This window comes from Jaculus jaculus, chromosome 1 (genome assembly GCF_020740685.1).
Source record: "Jaculus jaculus isolate mJacJac1 chromosome 1, mJacJac1.mat.Y.cur, whole genome shotgun sequence".
Lineage (NCBI taxonomy): Eukaryota > Metazoa > Chordata > Mammalia > Rodentia > Dipodidae > Jaculus > Jaculus jaculus.
This window is the reverse complement of record NC_059102.1, coordinates 182,826,163-182,844,016: the sequence shown is the minus strand read 5'-3', so window position 1 is coordinate 182,844,016 and position 17,854 is coordinate 182,826,163. Positions and strand designations below refer to the sequence as shown.

Genomic DNA, 17,854 nt, shown 5'->3' with positions numbered 1-17,854 from the left:
TGCACTTATGGAGGTCTGGGGACTCCTTCAGATTGACTCTTGCTGGTCTACCTCATTTGTGGCAAAATTTCTTACTCTGGATTCTTGCTCTGCTGCTGGGTCCCCCCCGCCCCCCCCCCCCCCCGTACTCATTATAAGCTTCCAGTAAATACTCTCTCTTGTCACAGTGTCAGCATGTTGGGATTGCAGAAGCGAGCCATGGCTTTCAGTTTATATGGGGCCTGGGGATCAAACCCAGTTACTTTAGCCTGAGTGTGAGTGCTTTGTCCATTTAGCCATCGCCCCAGCCCCATCTGCAAGCCCCAGGGATTCTGTTTCTGCTCCCACCCAGGACTGGATTAAAGATGTTCATGGCCATAGTCAGCTGCTTATGTGAGTGCTGAGGAATCAAACTTTGGTGATGTCAGACCTTTGCTTGCGCAGCAAGTGCTGAGCTATCTCCCTAGGCCTTCCTGCACTATGTCTAACCTTTGCCCCAAATTCATGCACAACCTCCGACCCTCTCACCTTGACCTACCCAAGTCCTACTTCAGTCCCTCCACAGGAATTTGCATCTTGGCACCGCAGCTCTTGCCCCAGAGACAACCTCAACTCAGTCCCAGCTCCAGCTCCAGCTCCAGCTCCGGCACTGGGTCTATCATGGAGAAGGACTTCCAAGACATCCAGCAGCTAGACTCTGAGGGAAATGACCACCACCTCAGTGATGAGGAGGAGGAAGGGCAGAATCCCAGGACAAAAAATCCAATTTGGAAAGGCAAGTCTTCAGTTTCTTGGGTTCCACCTGCACCCCTGGCTCAGCTTTCAACTGCTGTGTGTCCCTGAGGTCTCTACCATACTCACTCAGAGAGCTATTGACACCTCTGATTCAGAGGCTGGGGGAAAGGGTATGTGCTCAGAGGTAAGGGAGCACTTGGGAGCTGGAAACAAAGTCTTCCCTTACGTGCCCACACCTGAGGCTCGTGCGCTGTGTGTATGTGCATGGAAGGAATGCAGGGTCAGTCAGGACATATTTTTCTGCCTTCATATTATGCAGATCTTAGGGAGCATCAGCCACTGTGAGGTCATGAATGACGTGGCCACTTTGTGTCTAGAACACAGCATTCCAAAGCATTCTTAAGCTCCCTTCTTCGTCTTCTTCTTCTTCTTCTTCTTCCTCCTCCTCCTCCTCCTCCTCCCCTCCTCCTCATCCACCTCCTCCACCTCCTCCTCCTCCGCCTCCCCCTCCTCTTCCTCCTCCTCTTCTTCCTTTTTAGAGAAAGAGGGAGAGATTGGCATGCCAGGGTCTCAGCCACTGAAATCAAACTCCAGGTGCTTGTGCCACCTAGTGGGCATGTGCCACCTTGTGCTTGCCTCACCTTTGTGCATCTGGCTTACGTGGGATCTGGAGAGAGACCAGACATGGGTCCTTAGGCTTCGCAGGCAAGCACCTTAACTGCTAAGCCATCTGTCCAGCCCTCTTACATTCTTTCCATCACCTTTTCTGCAAAGGTCCCTGCATCTGGGAAGATGAGCTAGTGATGTCTCTCAATGCTAAATACTCCACTAGCTCTTCTTTTCAGCACGTGGATGAGTCTTGAGTCTCTGTGGGAGGAAGTTCAGAGTTGGGGGTATGAGTAACATGAATTGACCAACACAGTGATCCTTGGGATGTGCTTTATGATGGAATGACCTGGACTGAAGCATCTAAGTAGGAATTTTGGAAGGGAAGAATTGGCTAGTATTGGACTTGTTTGAAGGATGCAGACAATGATTTTTAAGGATGGCATCGAGTCTATCCTGTAGATAGCTCTATCTGAAGTAGCAAGGGCTAGACACAGGCAGAGATGAAGGCCAGAGGCAATCCTCAGGCCTCTCTTGCTCATGGGTGGGATGACAAAGCATTCATATGCCTCCCTTGTTAGAACGTCAGTAAAGGCCAGTCCTATCCCCCGGCCCTCACCTTTGTGTACAGCTGGTATAAATATCTTATGTGCTATGCCTGTGTGCTGTGTGTGCCTATATAAAGACATGTGTATGCTTGCACACATTCATGTGGGTGAAGATGTGTAAATGTGTGTGTGCAATGCCTCAGTGCTGGGAGCAAAGCCCATGCAATCTCTTCAGCCCCTCATCTGGCTTCCACGCTTACCCAGGTGGTGACTCCTCAGACTTCTTCTGTGCTCCACTGTGTCTTACTCTCCAGCTCCAGTTCTTGGATGTCTGAGCCCTGACACCCCCTCTTCTCACAGGACGACTTCCTTCCCAGGCCCTTCCACAGCACCTCTGTTCCAGGCTCCATCTCAGTCTGCTCTCTCTGGGCTTCAACATCCTGCTACTGGTGGCCATCTGGGTGATTGGGTCCCAAAGTGAGACCAAAGCCTGGCAGGGATGAGGCAGGGGTGGGGAGTTCTGGGCAGTGATGGAGGCATTGATGGGAAACAGGTGGGGCAGGCACTGGGTGCAAACAGGCGGTCAATGGTGAAGAAATGATGTGATCAGTGATGACAGAGTGAAGTGTGGTGAGAGGGACAGTCACATAGACAGTGTGGACACACAGCCCCACACCCTTTCTTTCTCCATTGTTTCCTGACAAGGCATAAAGCTGCAGGCAGAGGTGCAGACCCTGAAAGAAACTTTCAGCAACTTTTCCTCCAGCACTTTGATGGAAGTCCAAGCTCTGACCTCTCATGGTGAGTGGGCTGGACAATTGATACTTTTTTAAAATTTAAATTTTTGGGCTGGAGAGATGGCTTAGCAGTTAAGCGCTTGCCTGTGAAGCCGAAGGACCCCAGTTCGAGGCTCGATTCCCCAGGACCCACATTAGCCAGATGCACAAGGGGGTGCATGCGTCTGGAGTTCGTTTGCAGTGGCTAGAGGTCCTGGCGTGCCCGTTCTCTGTCTACCTGCCTAGTTCTGTATCTCTCTCTCTCTCTCTCAAATAAATAATTAAAAATAAAAGATTTTTTAAAAATTTAAATTTTATTCATGTGTGTGTGTGTTGCACCAGGGTCTCTTCCTGCTGCAAACAAACAACAGATGCTTGCTCCACTTTTGGGGTCTGGCTTAGATGGGAATTGAACCTGGGCCAGTAGGACTTTGTAAGGAAGCACCTTTAATCACTGAGCCATCTCCCTATCTCTGAAAGTCGGTATTTTTATTTTAATTTGTTTTGTTACCATTAGATATATGTATATATTGTATTTTGATAACATATGCCCCTATTACTGTTTCTTATCCCTCTTCCACAATAGCCAAACCCCTTCTTCTCATCTCTTACTGGCTGGTTGATACTATTTTCTTTTTCTTTCTTTCTTTGAGAGTGACAGGCAGAGAGAGAAAGAGGCAGAAAGAGAGAGAGAGAGAGAGAGAGAGAGAGAGAGCATGGGTGTGCCAGGGCCTCCAGTCACTGCAAACAAACTCCAGATGCATGCACCCCCTTGTGCATCTGGCTAACGTGGGTCCTGGGGAATCAAGCCTTAAACTGGATCCTTAGGTTTCACAGGCAAGCACTTAACCACCAAGCCATCTCTCTAGCCCTTGATACTATTTTCATTCACACAGGTTTGGTGGGCATGGTGTTGATTCTGCAATAAGAATGTGTTCAGGGACTGTGGGAATGAAGTCTGAGAAGCTGGGAAGGCTTCCAGGGATATTGGCCCCCAAACACAGGGGCTATGAGGATGAACTGCGCCAGGGTGGTGAAGTGAAGGTGGATTAGCACCAGGTCAAAGAGCAGAAGCTGTGATGGCCAGCAGGTGAAGAAGATGGTTTTAGTGTTGATACGAGCTGGTTCATGGACAGTGGTGTGGGACCAGAGAGCAGAGAGGACTTAGTTGGGCTTAGTTGTGAGACCATGGATCTCAGTAAAGGGGTTTAAGCAGCTCAGTGGCCTGGATGTCCATGGGAATGTGGGGACCCTCTTCTTCAGGAGGGCGTGCAGGCGAAAAGTTGACAACCCTGGCAGCCAAGCTGGAGAAACAGCAGCAGGATCTAAAAACAGGTCAGAGGCCTTTCCAGTGTGGGTGTGTCTACTTGAGGTGTGGATACATCGTGTGTACTTGCTTATATGTGGCATGCCCATGTGGGATCATGTGTGTGCGTGTGTGCGTGGTGTGTGCTGTGTCTTTACAGTCTGTTTCTGTGCTGTGGTATACTTGTGCAGTCCGCGTGAGGGTATAATGCGTGGTACGTGTGTGCTGCAGCATGTATGTAGAGCATATATAGTGTGCTGTGTGTGGTGAGGCACGTGTGTGTGCTTCTCCCACCAATAGCTGAGCTTCTAAGCCAGGTGAGGCAGGCCCACACACCTGCCTCATCCTTGTCCATTTGCCTGTCTTCCAGATCACTCCACCTTGCACCTTCACTTGAAGCACTTCCCAATGGATCTGCGCACCTTAGCTTGTCAGATGGCATTCTTCAGGAGTAATGGTATGAAAAGAGAGTCTCTGGACCTAGTGTGCCTGCCCTTCCAACCAGATCTCATTTCCCTCTGTCCCTCTAGGCACAGAATGCTGCCCCGTTAACTGGGTGTCACATGAGGGCAGCTGCTATTGGTTTTCTCGTGCTGGGTTAACTTGGGCTGAGGCGGATAAATATTGCCAACTGGAGAATGCTCACCTCCTCGTCATCAACTCCTGGGAGGAGCAGGTGAGGAAGCCTTGGAGGTAGGCTTGATCAAGAGGCCTGATCCATACTTGTGACTTTTCTTTTTAACTTAAGGAAGGGTCAGGAAACAGAAGTGTGGTAGAGCTCTGGGAGGTTCATAGTGGAAAAGCCATTGATTCTAAGAGGTGGGAGGCAGTAGGCAGGAAAGGCAGGAAGTCAGGAACCAGGTGACAAAGAGCCATTGAGAAGACACAATGCTACTCAGAGCTTGGGAGGCGAGCGCAGAGGAAGGTCTGGGAGTCCTCTCATGCTGTGCTGGCCTTTGGATATGAGAAGCCAAAGGAACCAAGAGGGAAAAACTGCTTGCTCTACTGCAGAGGGTTAGTAGGTCCTTCCATAATGTTCTCTGTCTCCCCTCCCTACTGCTGCCACTGCTGCCACCAGATAGTCACCTGAAAACTAAAGCTCATGGAGAAGAACCCACCTGCATGTTACATTCTCATTACTGGGACTAAATAGCCAAGCAGAAGCAGCTTATGGTAGGATAAGGTTTAATTTGGCTTACAGTCTCAGAGGGTAGACTCCATCATGTCATGGAAAGCACGGAAGAAGCAGAAATCTAGAGTCACAGTATCACATCAGAGAGAAGTAAGTAGACAGAGCAAGAATAGCAAGCAAGGCCAGACGTCCATACCTCGAGGGATGACTTTACTTATTGATAATTTTCATATACGTACGCATGCAGACAGAAAACAAGAGTATATGCTGTTCAATCCATCCTTCTGTCCTGCCACAAAACAAAGTGTCCATACATTTTCCTGAAATAATGGTCTTAAATTAAGCATCTAATTATGTTAGAGAGTCAGTTGGAGTGGCTTTTGTCTTAGAGCATGTGTAAGAATTCTAAGAGCTCTGTACAAATTCAGAGACACTGACTCAAACCCCGCCAGCTTTTGCTGACTTACCTCCTCATTCCAAGGGCATCCTTCTCCATCAAGCACAGACTGCTAAATCCCATATAATCAGACCATGAGGGGACTCTGGGCAACGGGGCCAAAAGTTAGAAGCTCTGGGGCCTGAGACTTATCGGGAAATGACAGAAACATGGAATCTGGAGAACCAGGGCCAGAGGTACTTAAGAGGGGAGTTGAACCAAGATCATTTACAGGTTCCAGGGTCTGTTGGGCATCAGGAGCAGGGATTGATGCTGAACAGGCAAGACAGGGAGAAGACCAGAGTCAGGATAGCAGCTGTGATAGGAACGCAGTGGGACATGGGCCAGGGCTGGCAACAGAGAAATAATGGTCAAAGTAGACCATGGGCTGGCTGTCAAGGCTCTAACAACTGCCTTGCAAAGTGAGTTGCTCTGACATTGAACTTGGTGAGCAGCTGAGGGTTAAAAGAGAATCCTTGTAACACATGTAGCATTACGTCTAGTCCAGAAAATGTTCATTCAACACTAGCCATGTTGACAGAGTAACATGCAACAAAGGGGCGGTGCTGGGAGCTTGAGGCTTTAAGTTGGGTGCATCGGGCTGGAGAAGGCGAGGGCACATAATGTCCTGCACAGATGAAAGGCGATGGCACAAGGACTGAGCAACTTCCTTCGCCACCTGTTTTTCCAGAAATTCATTACCCAGCACATGGGCCCATTTCATACCTGGATAGGTCTCACAGACAGTGATGGCTCCTGGAAGTGGGTGGACGGAACTGACTACAGAAGCAACTACAAGTAAGTGACACCTCTCCATCTCCTTGTTAATTTTCCCCGGGGGACATCCATTTGGACTTTCCCACAAATCCTTAAAGGGCTGGCTTCCTTCATCCTCTCCTTCCCAACCACCCACCTCCAAGGCTGAACACCTTCAAGCCCCGTGTCTTCCCGAGCCTTGCTTTCTCTGGGCGGTGGACAGGGTTGTTGAGAGAAGGTCCTGTCCTGTCTGCTTTGTCCTCTTTCTTAGGAACTGGGCGTTCACTCAGCCAGACAACTGGCAGGGCCATGAGCTGGGTGGGAATGAAGACTGTGTTGAAGTTTTGTCAGATGGCCAGTGGAATGACAACTTCTGCCAGCAGGTGAACCGCTGGGCATGTGAAAGGCATCAGAATATCACCTACTAGGAACGCTGTTCCAGCATGTCTCCACCTGATGGTGCACCCTGCCACTGTGCCACTGGACATTGCAAAGGAGGGACGAGAAACAGAGTCTCAAGTGTGGGGAGGAGTTATGGGAAAATAGCCAGCTAGTGATTTAATGGTCTGTGACTTGGCAAGACTGAGAGTCTATCTCCATCACAAAAGTTGTTATAAATTTTAGCATTCTCCTGAGAGTACTGGGATTAAAGGCATGCGCCACCACACCCGCCTATAAATTTCAGCATTCTCAATGGAGTAGGGGAAGAAAAGAAACAAATACTTGAAACTCTCTGTGGACTAGTTATTTCAAACTGGTACATTTGGGGTGCAAAGAAGAGGGAGAAGAGGTCTGGAAGTACAAGTCCTACGTGACTGCTCCCTGACATTCTATCCAGGTGTCAGGGAGACGAGGGTACGCTGGGTGCAGAAGACTCCGTCGCTGGCTAGCACTTGGATGGACTGGAGCCAATGTTCAGACCCTCACGGACTCCAGAAGCAAGGGTTTTCCCTGTGTTCAGGGTCTCCCAAATCCAGGTTGTCAGGGAATACCCTTGCTCCAATGCAAACCTCCGTGGAAAGGACATGCGTGCGTGCACACACACATACACACACACACACATGCACACACACCCCCCCCAAGTGTCCTTCCTCCCTCCACTTTCCACATAGAGTTAACTATTTCCATGTTAAAATGCCTCCTGTGTAGTGTTATACATCCACCCATATGCATAACACTACATGGACTCAGATAGCTCACTCTCGTTTTCACACTGTGGACTGGAGGCATTTTTCTCAGCTAATGCCATCACCTGCCAGTTTTACCTGATGGGATTTAGCAGCTATAGAAAATTCTAAAGTATAAATGTGCCATATATTATTTAATCATTCACTGTGGCAAGCAGAAAGTTATTTTTATTTATTTCTAGACATAATGCTCTAAGCTTATGATAGGTCAAGGCTTTTCAAGGTTTGGTTGAAAATTTTTCTTTAAAAATTATTGATATATTTTTGACAGTTCCATACAGCATATAATGTATTTTGATTATATTCACTCTCTTGTCTCTCTCTCACTCACCCTTATTGAACCCTGAACCTCTTCAAACTCTCCCCAACCATTCTCCCTTCTATTTTCATGTCTTTTGGTTTGACCTAATAGAATTTAAAAAAAATGTTTTATTTATTTATTTACAGGCAGAGAGAGATAGAGGGGAGACAGAGAAAGAGAGAGTGAGCGAGAGAAGAGGGGGGAGAAAGAGAATGGGTATGTCAGGGTCTCCAGCCTCTGCAAATGAATTCCAGATTCATGTGCCACCTTGTGCATCTGGCATTACATGAACTTTGGGGAATAAAACCCAGGTTTTGCAGGCAAGTGCCTTATCCACTGAGCAATCTCTCCTGTCTGGATCTAATAAATTTAATTAAATTTATTGCTGACATGAGCATGGATGGGGGTTATTTACTGTAGCATGGGCAACTTACCAGTGGTTACCCCTCTGAAGACAATGTCTCACCTTCTCCAGCAACCACCAGCTGCCTATAGTCCACTGGGAAGCGGGGGAAGAGTCATGGGGGGTCCCTCCACCATCCGTTACAGAATGCTAGTGGACCCCATGTTGTGCTGGTCTTACTCAGATAGCAATAGCAGCTGTGAGTTAGAGGGCAGCAGTCCCGCCCTGTCCAGACGAGAACGTTCCGCAGTGCTCCTCCTTTCTCTGTCTCATATTCTTTCCACTCCTTTTCTGTGATGCCCTGAGTCTTGGAGGTGGTGGTAAACTGACCCATTTAAAGCTGAACATTTGATGTTCTCTTATTCTCAGCATTTTGACAAGTTATAAGGTTCAGGCGCAAAATTTCCTGACTGTCTTCTTAAATGAACATGACTGATATTAAATTTAAAAAACACATAAAAAGTAATGATAGGCTGGGGAGATGTCTCAGCAGTTAAAGATGCTTGCTTGCAAAGCCTACCAACCCAGGTTCAATTCTCTAGTATCCATCAAGACGCACAAAGTGGTGCATGCATCTGGAGTTCATTTGCAGTAGCAAGAGGACCTGGCATGTTCATACATACAACACACATAAATTAAAAAATATTTTGGGCTGGAGAGATGGTTTAGTGGTTAAGCATTTCTCTGTGAAGCCTAAGGACCCCAGTTCGAGGCTCGATTCCCCAGGACCCACGTTAGCCAGATGCACAAGGGGGCGCTCATATCTGGAGTTCGTTTGCAGTGGCTGGAGGCCCTGGTGTGCCCATTCTCTCTCTCTCTCTCTCTCTTTCTCTCTATCTGCCTCTTTCTCTCTCTGTCTGTCACTTTCAAATAAATAAATTAAAAATAAACAAAAAACATTAAAAATATGTTTAAAAGTAATGACATATGGATTGTGTTGCAGTTGGGTTTGTATTGCTGGCAAAAATCACCCAACCAAGAATAGCTTTTGGGAAGAAAAGAGTCTATTTTGGCTTACAGACTAAAGGGGAAGCTCCGTGATGGCAGGGGAAAATGATGGCATGAGCAGAGGGTGGACATTACCCCTAGCCAACATCAGGTGGACAATAGCAACAGGAGCGTGTGCCAAACACTGGAAATGGGAAACTGGCTACATCCCCCACTAGCCTGCCCCCAACAATACACTCCCTCCAAGAAGCATTAATTCCCAAATCTCCTTCAGCTGGGAACCTAGTCTAGTACCCAGAACTCCCAAATTTATGGGGGACACCTGAATCAAACCACCACATTCTGCCCCTGGCCCCCATACATGGTATCCATACATGATATAAAATATATATATCCATACATGATATAAAATACAGTGCATTCAGCCCAAGTTTAGGAGTCCTCATGGTTTTTATCAATCCTAATGATGTTCATACATCCCCATAATCCCAGGTCTCCTAACTGAGTCATAATACGAAAAAATCCTCCCCCAAACCCATAATGGCACAGAATAAACACACTGCAAAAGATGGCATTGGGCATAGCAAAGAAACATCCAACCAATACAAGATTCAAACAGGGCAAACATCAAACTCTGTACTTCCAAGAGCAACAACTCTAATCAGTGACAAATCTCCAAGCCCAATAATTCTAACCAGCAACAAATCTCTGGAGTTCCAATTCCACCCTTCCAGCTAGGCTACTCACAGTCCTGGAAAACTTCAACTGGGATCAGCAGCTTTCCTTGGCAGCCATCTTGTGGTCCCAGCATCTCCACTGCGTCTCCACTGCAAGCCATGGTTCATCCTCACAGCTCCATCTGGTCTCCATGCAGGCATCCAGCAAACCTGCCTCACACTGCCCATGGCCATTTCCAAAATACAAACCCGCCTTGCAAACTCAATGACCCTCTCTTTCCTGCATTTCTTATACTCCACAATACCAGGTAGGGTGCCAATTTGTTAATCCAGGGAGGAATAAAGCAGACTTTGAAGAACAGGACACTCCCTGAGCACTCAGGCCCCTTCAAAAGAGCCTACATTCTTCCTGTTGCCCCAGTGCAGGTAAACTGGACCAAACTCAAAGGTTGCAATCTCTCAAATAACTTGCAGGTGGATGGGTGGCAATTTAGGCCCAAAGATTTCATTTTGTCTGTGCCATATCCCTTAAGGTCTTGCAACTCTGACCAGAAAAATCCATCAAGCTGTACTGACAGCATTGCAAGGTGTCTCTTAGGCCAAGGTTTCAAATCCTTCCACATTCCTCTTGAAAATCAGCTCCAGAAGGCCAAAGCCACACAGTCAGGTGTCTAGAGCATATGACACCACTCCTCGGTACCAGTATTACTGTTGCAGTCAGGTTCATATTGCTGGCAGAAATCCCCTAACCAAGAGCAGTTTGGGGGAAGAAAAGGGTCTATGTTGGCCCACAGACTCAAGGGGAAGCTCCATGATGGCAGGAGAAAATGATGACATGAGCAGAGGGTGGACATCACCCCCTGGCCACCATCAGGTGGACAATAGCAACAGGAGAGTGTGCCCAACACTGGCAAGGGGAAATTAGCTAGAACACCCATAAGCCCACTCCCAACAAGATACTGCCTCCAGGAGGTGTTAATTCCCAAATCTCCACCAGCTGGGAACCTAGCACCCAGAACACTCAAGTTTATGGGGGAACCCCTGAATCTCACCACCACAGATTGTACAATCTTGCAGGTCTAATTCTACCTAACGCTTCTCCTTTAGCTACTTATGCTACCAGCATAGAGGCTTCCAACGTTCTAGCTGCGGCGTCTAGTGCTGACACTGTGGTTCCAAGGAACCCATACAAGCCACTACCTCTCTACGTACTGGTTATGGATATTATTAGTCACTATTGCGTAGGTGAGGTAAGGACTTACAATTTGGTCTACAATGAATTATAATTTCTAACTTAGTTTTGGCTGGTATTTGTATCAATATTGTTACTGCTGAGTCAAATAGTACAATATGATATTTTTTCTTTTGTGTGCAGATTTTATTTCTTCTGAATTTTATAATTACTTCATTTAAAAAGTTGCTTCATAGAGATGCTTTAAACTGTGAAAATCATTGCAATGGAATTTTATAACTTGCAGCACTCACACACCAGTATTTTACTTACTTTTTCCCCAGAGCAAGAAGGGCACATTCAGACTTTATGGATCCTGAACTGAGGTGTACACAATTTTGGGGAGCCCTTTGCAGGGTAAAATACAAAATTAAGTATAATATTTCTACTTATTTAAGTTAAAATAATCTATATCATGTTATATCTGTTTTTCCAAATCTGGCTTATTTCACTTAATATATCTGGTTCCATTCATAAATTATTGGTAACTATAGCCACTCTACCGTGCTACAGAACATTAGAATTACATGTTTTATTATATTTTTGCTCCCAACAAATAATCTCGTACTTCCCATTTCCTCATTCTCCCTAGTCTTCGGAAATTGTTTCCACACATCAGTTTTGAATATGAGGCTTTTGTCTTTCTGTGTTTGGCTTACATAAAGGTAAAATACTTTTTTGATAGAATATTTGTGGAAATATGGAGTTGTAGGTAAAAGAAATATTCTCCATTGTTTAATAGGTATTATTTTCTAGCTTTTGAAGTGCTATTGAGAGATTTGGTCATATTGTGTAATCCTTTGCATGTGAACACCTCCTCTTTGGAATCTTCTCTTCAATTCTGCTGTCTACAGATACCCAATAATGAGCCTAAAATGGGACTTTGCCACAGCTTAGGTCTGAAATGCACCCCAGAGATCCATGAACTCAAAGTTTGATCCTGATCCTCATCCTGGGTGGGAGGCCATGGAAGCTTTAAGAAGTGGGGCGCAGTGGGAGGACATAGGTCTTTGGGAGTACACCCTCAAAGAGGATCCTGGGGCCTCTCTTTCTCCCTCACACCCATCCCTCAGGCAAATGGGCTTCCACCTCACGTATTCCTCTGTGATGTGCTTCCAAAGGCCCAAATCAGTGGAGCTAGTTGCACAATGATAGAAACTCCCAGGTCTGTGAGACAAAATAATCCTTTCTCTTTTGTTATCTCAGGTATTTTGTTAGAGTAATGTATATCTACCTAACACGGGGATTTTCTTTCCTAAACTATACCAGGTTCTCATCAAGTCTTTTTTGTTGTTGTTTTGTTTTTAAAATCTTAATGATTTTCTTTATTTAGGTGAACAAAAGTTGATATGAAATGTCACTCAGGAAAGCTGGGAAATGTATTATGTGTAAACTTTGCATATTTGGCAAATGTCATTCTGTTATTCATAAAATGACACTGTGTTACAAATATGAAATTCCCATATTGAAATTCACAACTTATTTTTGTAGAATTACTCTTGCTATATGTATTTCAAAGAATGGAACATAGTTGTTTGCCATTTTGTGCTAATCACATTGTAGGAACAGATTGGCTGGTCAAGTGTTCTAGAGATATACCAGGAAAGGAAGGTTTAGTCCATAGTTGCAGGTAACCTACCATCAGATCTTGGAGCTATTCTTCTCTCCAAAATAATTTGTCATTACAATGTGTTCATGTTTTTAGCTCTATGAATTGCATTTTTGCATAAACTATGATAGATTTGACACTCTTAAAGTTTTGTTACTGTAAAAATCACTTTACAAGGTACTTATATGAACAAAATATGAACACACGTTGCTAGAAACCTCAAGAAATATTAAATTGAAAATTTTTAATTCATAACTGTGAGGGTGGTGAGATGGGTCAGTGGTTAAGGCACTTGCCCGCAAAGCCTAAGGACTGGGGTTTGATTCCCCATTACCCATATACAGTCAGATGCACAAAGTAGTGCATGCATCTGGAGTTCATTTGCTGCACAGGCCCCAGCATGCCCATTCTATCTCTCTGTCTTCTCTCTCTCTCTCCACTTACAAATAAATAGATTTTAAAAAATCATAACTATGCCTACAAGAACAATAATACAATAAAATTATCAAAACTCTCAGAACAGAACAAAGAATGAATCGCAAATGATGCAACCCATTGACTGACTGTAGGAATAGCTCCAGAAGTCATTAGACTTCATGTTTTTCCAAGTAGTATGTGAGTTTTAAAAAGATGTCTGATTTATCCTTGTATGATTTCCATAATGGAAAGTACAGCTGGATATATACACTGTAAAGACCTTGATAGTTTTGAGAAATGGCTGCGAAATTTCTCTTTGAAACCAGACTTTTGCATAAAAGGTGTAATCCCTTAGGAATTACCTATTTGTCATGGGTTGGTTCACTTGATTTATGGAATGGGGTGATTTGCTTTCTTTTTCTTTTCCTTTATTTTCTTTTTTATTGAGGCAAGCCTGACAGGCTGGCCTTTCTTCTTTTTTTTCTTATGAGAGAGGGAGAGAGAATTGGCATGCCATTGCATCAGCCACTGCAATCGAACTTCAGACACATGTGCCCCCTTATGCGCATGTCCAAACTTGTGTGCTTGAGTCACTTGTGCGTCTGGCTTACGTGCGACCTGGAGAGTCGAACATGCATCTCTGGGCTTTTCAGGCAAGTACCATAACTGCTAAGCCACCTCTCCAGCCCTTGTTTTCTTTTTCCTTCTTTTTTTTTTTTTAAAAAAAATTAGAACATTATTGTATTAACATGTTGCAAACTGGTCATATTCCAGTGAGTTATATCCTCCCAGAGATGACTTGTCTCATGCTAGGCAATCAGCTTCCTTTCCCTGTCATTCTGCTGGGTTCTGGGTCTCCCAAAAATTTGCCACCATCTGTAAGAACCAGATTATCTAGCCAAGAGTAAGAGCAGCATGGGTCAAAGAGGAATACATAAATTCATGGAGATTTAACAAAATACTGCTAGATGATGCATGGGCATTGAAGAAATTGGGAATGAAATCAAATATTTCTAAAATGTCATGAAACTAAAAACACAACGTATCAAAACCTATGAAATACAATGAAGTCAGTCCTCACAGGAAAGTTTAGAACTACAAGTGCCCACATTCAAGTCAGAAAGGTGAGTGGTGGAGATGACACGGGGGTAACGGCACTTGCCACTCAAGCATAAGGGGCCCTTGAGCCAGAGACAACCAAGTGTGACTCGCAGCAACCCATGTAAAAAGAAGAAAGAACCCAAGCTGGTTATACAACAGATCCAGGTTGAGGGAGAGACCCTGTCTTAAGGAAACACATCTATAAGTGAGCCATAAGAGAACACTGACATTTTCCTTTGGCCTCTGCATGCATGCACATGAGACACACGGTTCTGCATACGCATGTACATACAACCCACATTACACACATCACACTATGCACACACACATACAAAAAGAGTGAGCACAAGTAAATAATGATGGACCTCAGGATCTTAGAAAAATAAGAACAAATCAAACCCACAGTGAGTATATGAAAAGAAGCAATTAAGATCAGAGGCAGAAACTTACAGAATGGAAATGAAAGAAAAAGTACCAATGCAACAGACAGTTGGCTCTTTGAAAAGACAAACAAGATTGGCAAACCCCTAGCCAGACTAACAAAAAGAGTAACCTTAATTAAAGTCAGAGATGGAAATAGAGACATTAGAATAGATATCAAGATATATATTAAGCCTAGTGTGGTGGCACATGCCTTTAATCCCAGTTCTTGGGAGGCAGACGTAGGAGGATCACTGTGAGTTCAAGGCCACCCTGAGACTACATAGAATAGATACTAATGAAGTTCAGAAAACTATTGGGATGTCTTAGAGACCTTTTTTACACTAAATTGGCAAGTATGAAAGAAATGGATGATTTTCTAAGTAAATATGATCTACCAAAATTAAATCAAGATGAGATAAACAACTTAAACATATCTATAACAACAAGATTGCAACCGTATTCGGAAAAAAAAATCTTCCAATTAAAAGTATTCTAGGTAATAATGAATTCCACCAGACTCTTTTTTATTTTCTTGAGATAGGGTCTTACTCTAGCCCAGGCTGATCTGGAATTCACTATGTAGTCTCAGTGTAGCCTCAAACTCACGGCAGTCCTCCTACCTCTGCCTCCCGAGGGCTGGGATTAAAGACGTGTGCCACCACCCCTGGCTAGTACCTAGTTTTGTATTTTTTTTTCGAGGTAGGGTCTCACTCTAGCTCAGGCTGACCTGGAATTCACTCTGTAGTCTCAGGGTGGCCTCTAACTCTCAGCAATCCTCCTACCTCTGCCTCCCGAGTGCTGGGATTGAAGGCGTGCACCACCACGCCTGGCCTAGTTCCTAGTTTTTTGATGAAGGGTCTCTTGTAACCCAGACTGGCCTTGAGCTCACTATGTGGTCAAACTGGCCTTGAAAATAATCCTTCTGCCTTGACCTCCCTAGTGCTAGAATTGCAGGAATGTGCCACCATTCCCCACTTCTAGTATTTCCTTTCAATGGACCAGTTTAAAAATTATATTTTAAGCCTCCTACTGCTTACCATAGGCTGTGTTCTTATGCTGACTTTACAAAAAGAGGCGGCAAAGTAAACCTAACCTCATGCTGATGGTTGATTTCTGTATGATTTCATGTGGTCAGACAGAATACAAAAAGTTATTTTCATTCTCCTATATTTGTTTACAGAATGTTCCATGAGCTTCTGAGAAGAATGGTTGTTCTGCAGTGCTTGGATGGAACGCTCTGTAGGTATCTATTAGGATCATTTGATCCATAATGTCATCTAACTCAGGTATTTCTGTTTATGCTTCTGTGGGTTGACCTCTTGGTGAGAGTAGGTTATTAATGCTACCCATGATTATTGTGTTATAGTTAATTTATGACTTTACATCTAATAGTATGTGTTTTAGGAAATCAGTTGAACCCAGATTTGGTGCATATATATTTAGAACTGTAATCTATTCCTGATGGATCGTTCCCTTTATCAGTATGAAGTAGCCTCCTGACTAATTTTGGCTTGAAGTTTCTTTGGTCAGATATTAAACCTGCTTGTTTTCTAGTTCCATTTGCTTAGTATATCTGTTTCCATCCTTTCATCTTTGTCATCCTTTCAGCATCTGTCTGTGATGATGAGGTGCCTTTCTTAGAGGCAACAAATAGGTGGGTCCTGTTTTTATAAATCTAATCTGCTAGTGTGTTTCTTTTGACTGGCTAATTGATACCATTGATATTCACAATTATTATTGAAAGATGTATATTAATTCCTATCCCATAGGTCATTTGCACGTTTTAAATTAATATCTACTTCATTCATTGAATGCTTCAATTCCTCTCATTTGTCCTTCCTGTGATTCTTTCCATTGGTGAGGCCCCACTTGGAGCTTTTTGATTTATTGAAATTTTAATTTCCAGTATATCAGTCTGATTTTTCTTTAGCACTTCTTTCTTTTTTCCCCTCCTGTTTTTCAAAATTTTATTAACAACTTCCATGATTATAAAAAATATACCATGGTAATGCCCTCCCTTCCCTCTCTTTCCCCTTTGAAACTCCATTCTCCATCATATCCCCTCCCCATCTCAATCAGTCTCTCTATTATTTTGATGTCATGAGCTTTTCCTCCTATTATGATGGTCTTGTGTAGGTAGTGTCAGGCACTGTGAGGTCATGGATATCCAGGCCATTTTGTGTCTGGGGGAAGCACGTTGTAAGGAGTCCTACCCTTCCTTTGGCTCTTACATTCTTTCCACCACCTCTTCCGCATTAGACCCTGAGCCTTGGAAGGTGTGATCAAGATGTTACTCAGTACTCCAGTCACTTCTTTCCAGCACCATGATGCCTTCTGAGTCATCCCGAGGTCACTGCCATCTGAAAGGAGAAGATTCTCTACCAAAAATGAGAGCAGCATTAATATAAGGGTATGAACACTAAGAGAAGTGCTTACTGAGCAGTTTGATAAGCATAGTATATACATTTTGCCAGACGTAAGCAGACGTTACACCCCTAGGGCTCATGACTACCCCTATTTTAAGTTTTCAGTATCAGGGATTTATTCCCTCCCATGGAGCATGCCTCCAGTCAAATTAGAGGGCAGTTGGTTTCCACCATGACAGACATGCCACTGTTGCACCTGTTGGCTCATTTGGTCTGGCTGGCCAAATATAAGACTTGCAGTGTCCACTGTTGAGTATCTTCCCCCATTGAACTGCATGCAGAATGGCTTCTTCCAGCTTTCTGTCAGCTGGTCTACATGAAGGATGTTATCAGCTCAGTTCCAGCAGGATTTCTCAGTGGCCCTGCAGCCCAAGTATGTGGAGTCTTCAGCAATAGGGTCTTACCATTTATTCCTGGTGGGAAACCAAGGGCCTTGGCAATGGCTTATAATGTTTTGGAAGCATCAGGGATCTCCCTGGCCAACAACTCACTGGAAGGTATCCCTTCCCTGGCACTGAAAATTTTTTAGCAACAATCCATGGTGCCTGAGTGTTACATTGTCCAAAGAAGTAAGATTCCATATGATTTATTTGCATCCTCTGAGATTTTGATTAGCCCTCCCTCCACCTTTCCTTTCCTCAATCTCTTCCCCTGACCTTACTTTGGGCCTTTTCACCCCCATTAATCTATTCTTCTACTTACTCTTTTTTTTTTGGGGGGGGGGGGTTTGAGGTAGGGTCTCACACTGGTCCAGACTGACCTGGAATTAACCCTGTAGTCTCAGGGTGGCCTTGAACTCATGGCGATCCTCCTACCTCCACCTCCTGAGCGCTGGGATTAAAGGTGTGCACCACCAC

General features: G+C 44.5%; 1 protein-coding gene and 1 pseudogene across 1 annotated transcript; both read left to right on the top strand.

The window, feature by feature from the left end:
* The first annotated feature begins 639 nt into the window (after positions 1–639).
* LOC101615727 (asialoglycoprotein receptor 2) lies at positions 640–6,778 on the top strand. Its single transcript, XM_045141139.1, has 8 exons — positions 640–754; positions 2,229–2,345; positions 2,574–2,669; positions 3,908–3,979; positions 4,321–4,407; positions 4,481–4,626; positions 6,210–6,316; positions 6,546–6,778. Exons 1-8 carry the CDS (start codon positions 640–642, stop codon positions 6,700–6,702), a joined length of 897 nt encoding a protein of 298 aa, XP_044997074.1. The 3' UTR covers positions 6,703–6,778.
* Positions 6,779–15,591: 8,813 nt separating this feature from the next.
* On the top strand, positions 15,592–15,686 carry LOC123457874 (annotated as a pseudogene).
* Positions 15,687–17,854: the final 2,168 nt, after the last annotated feature.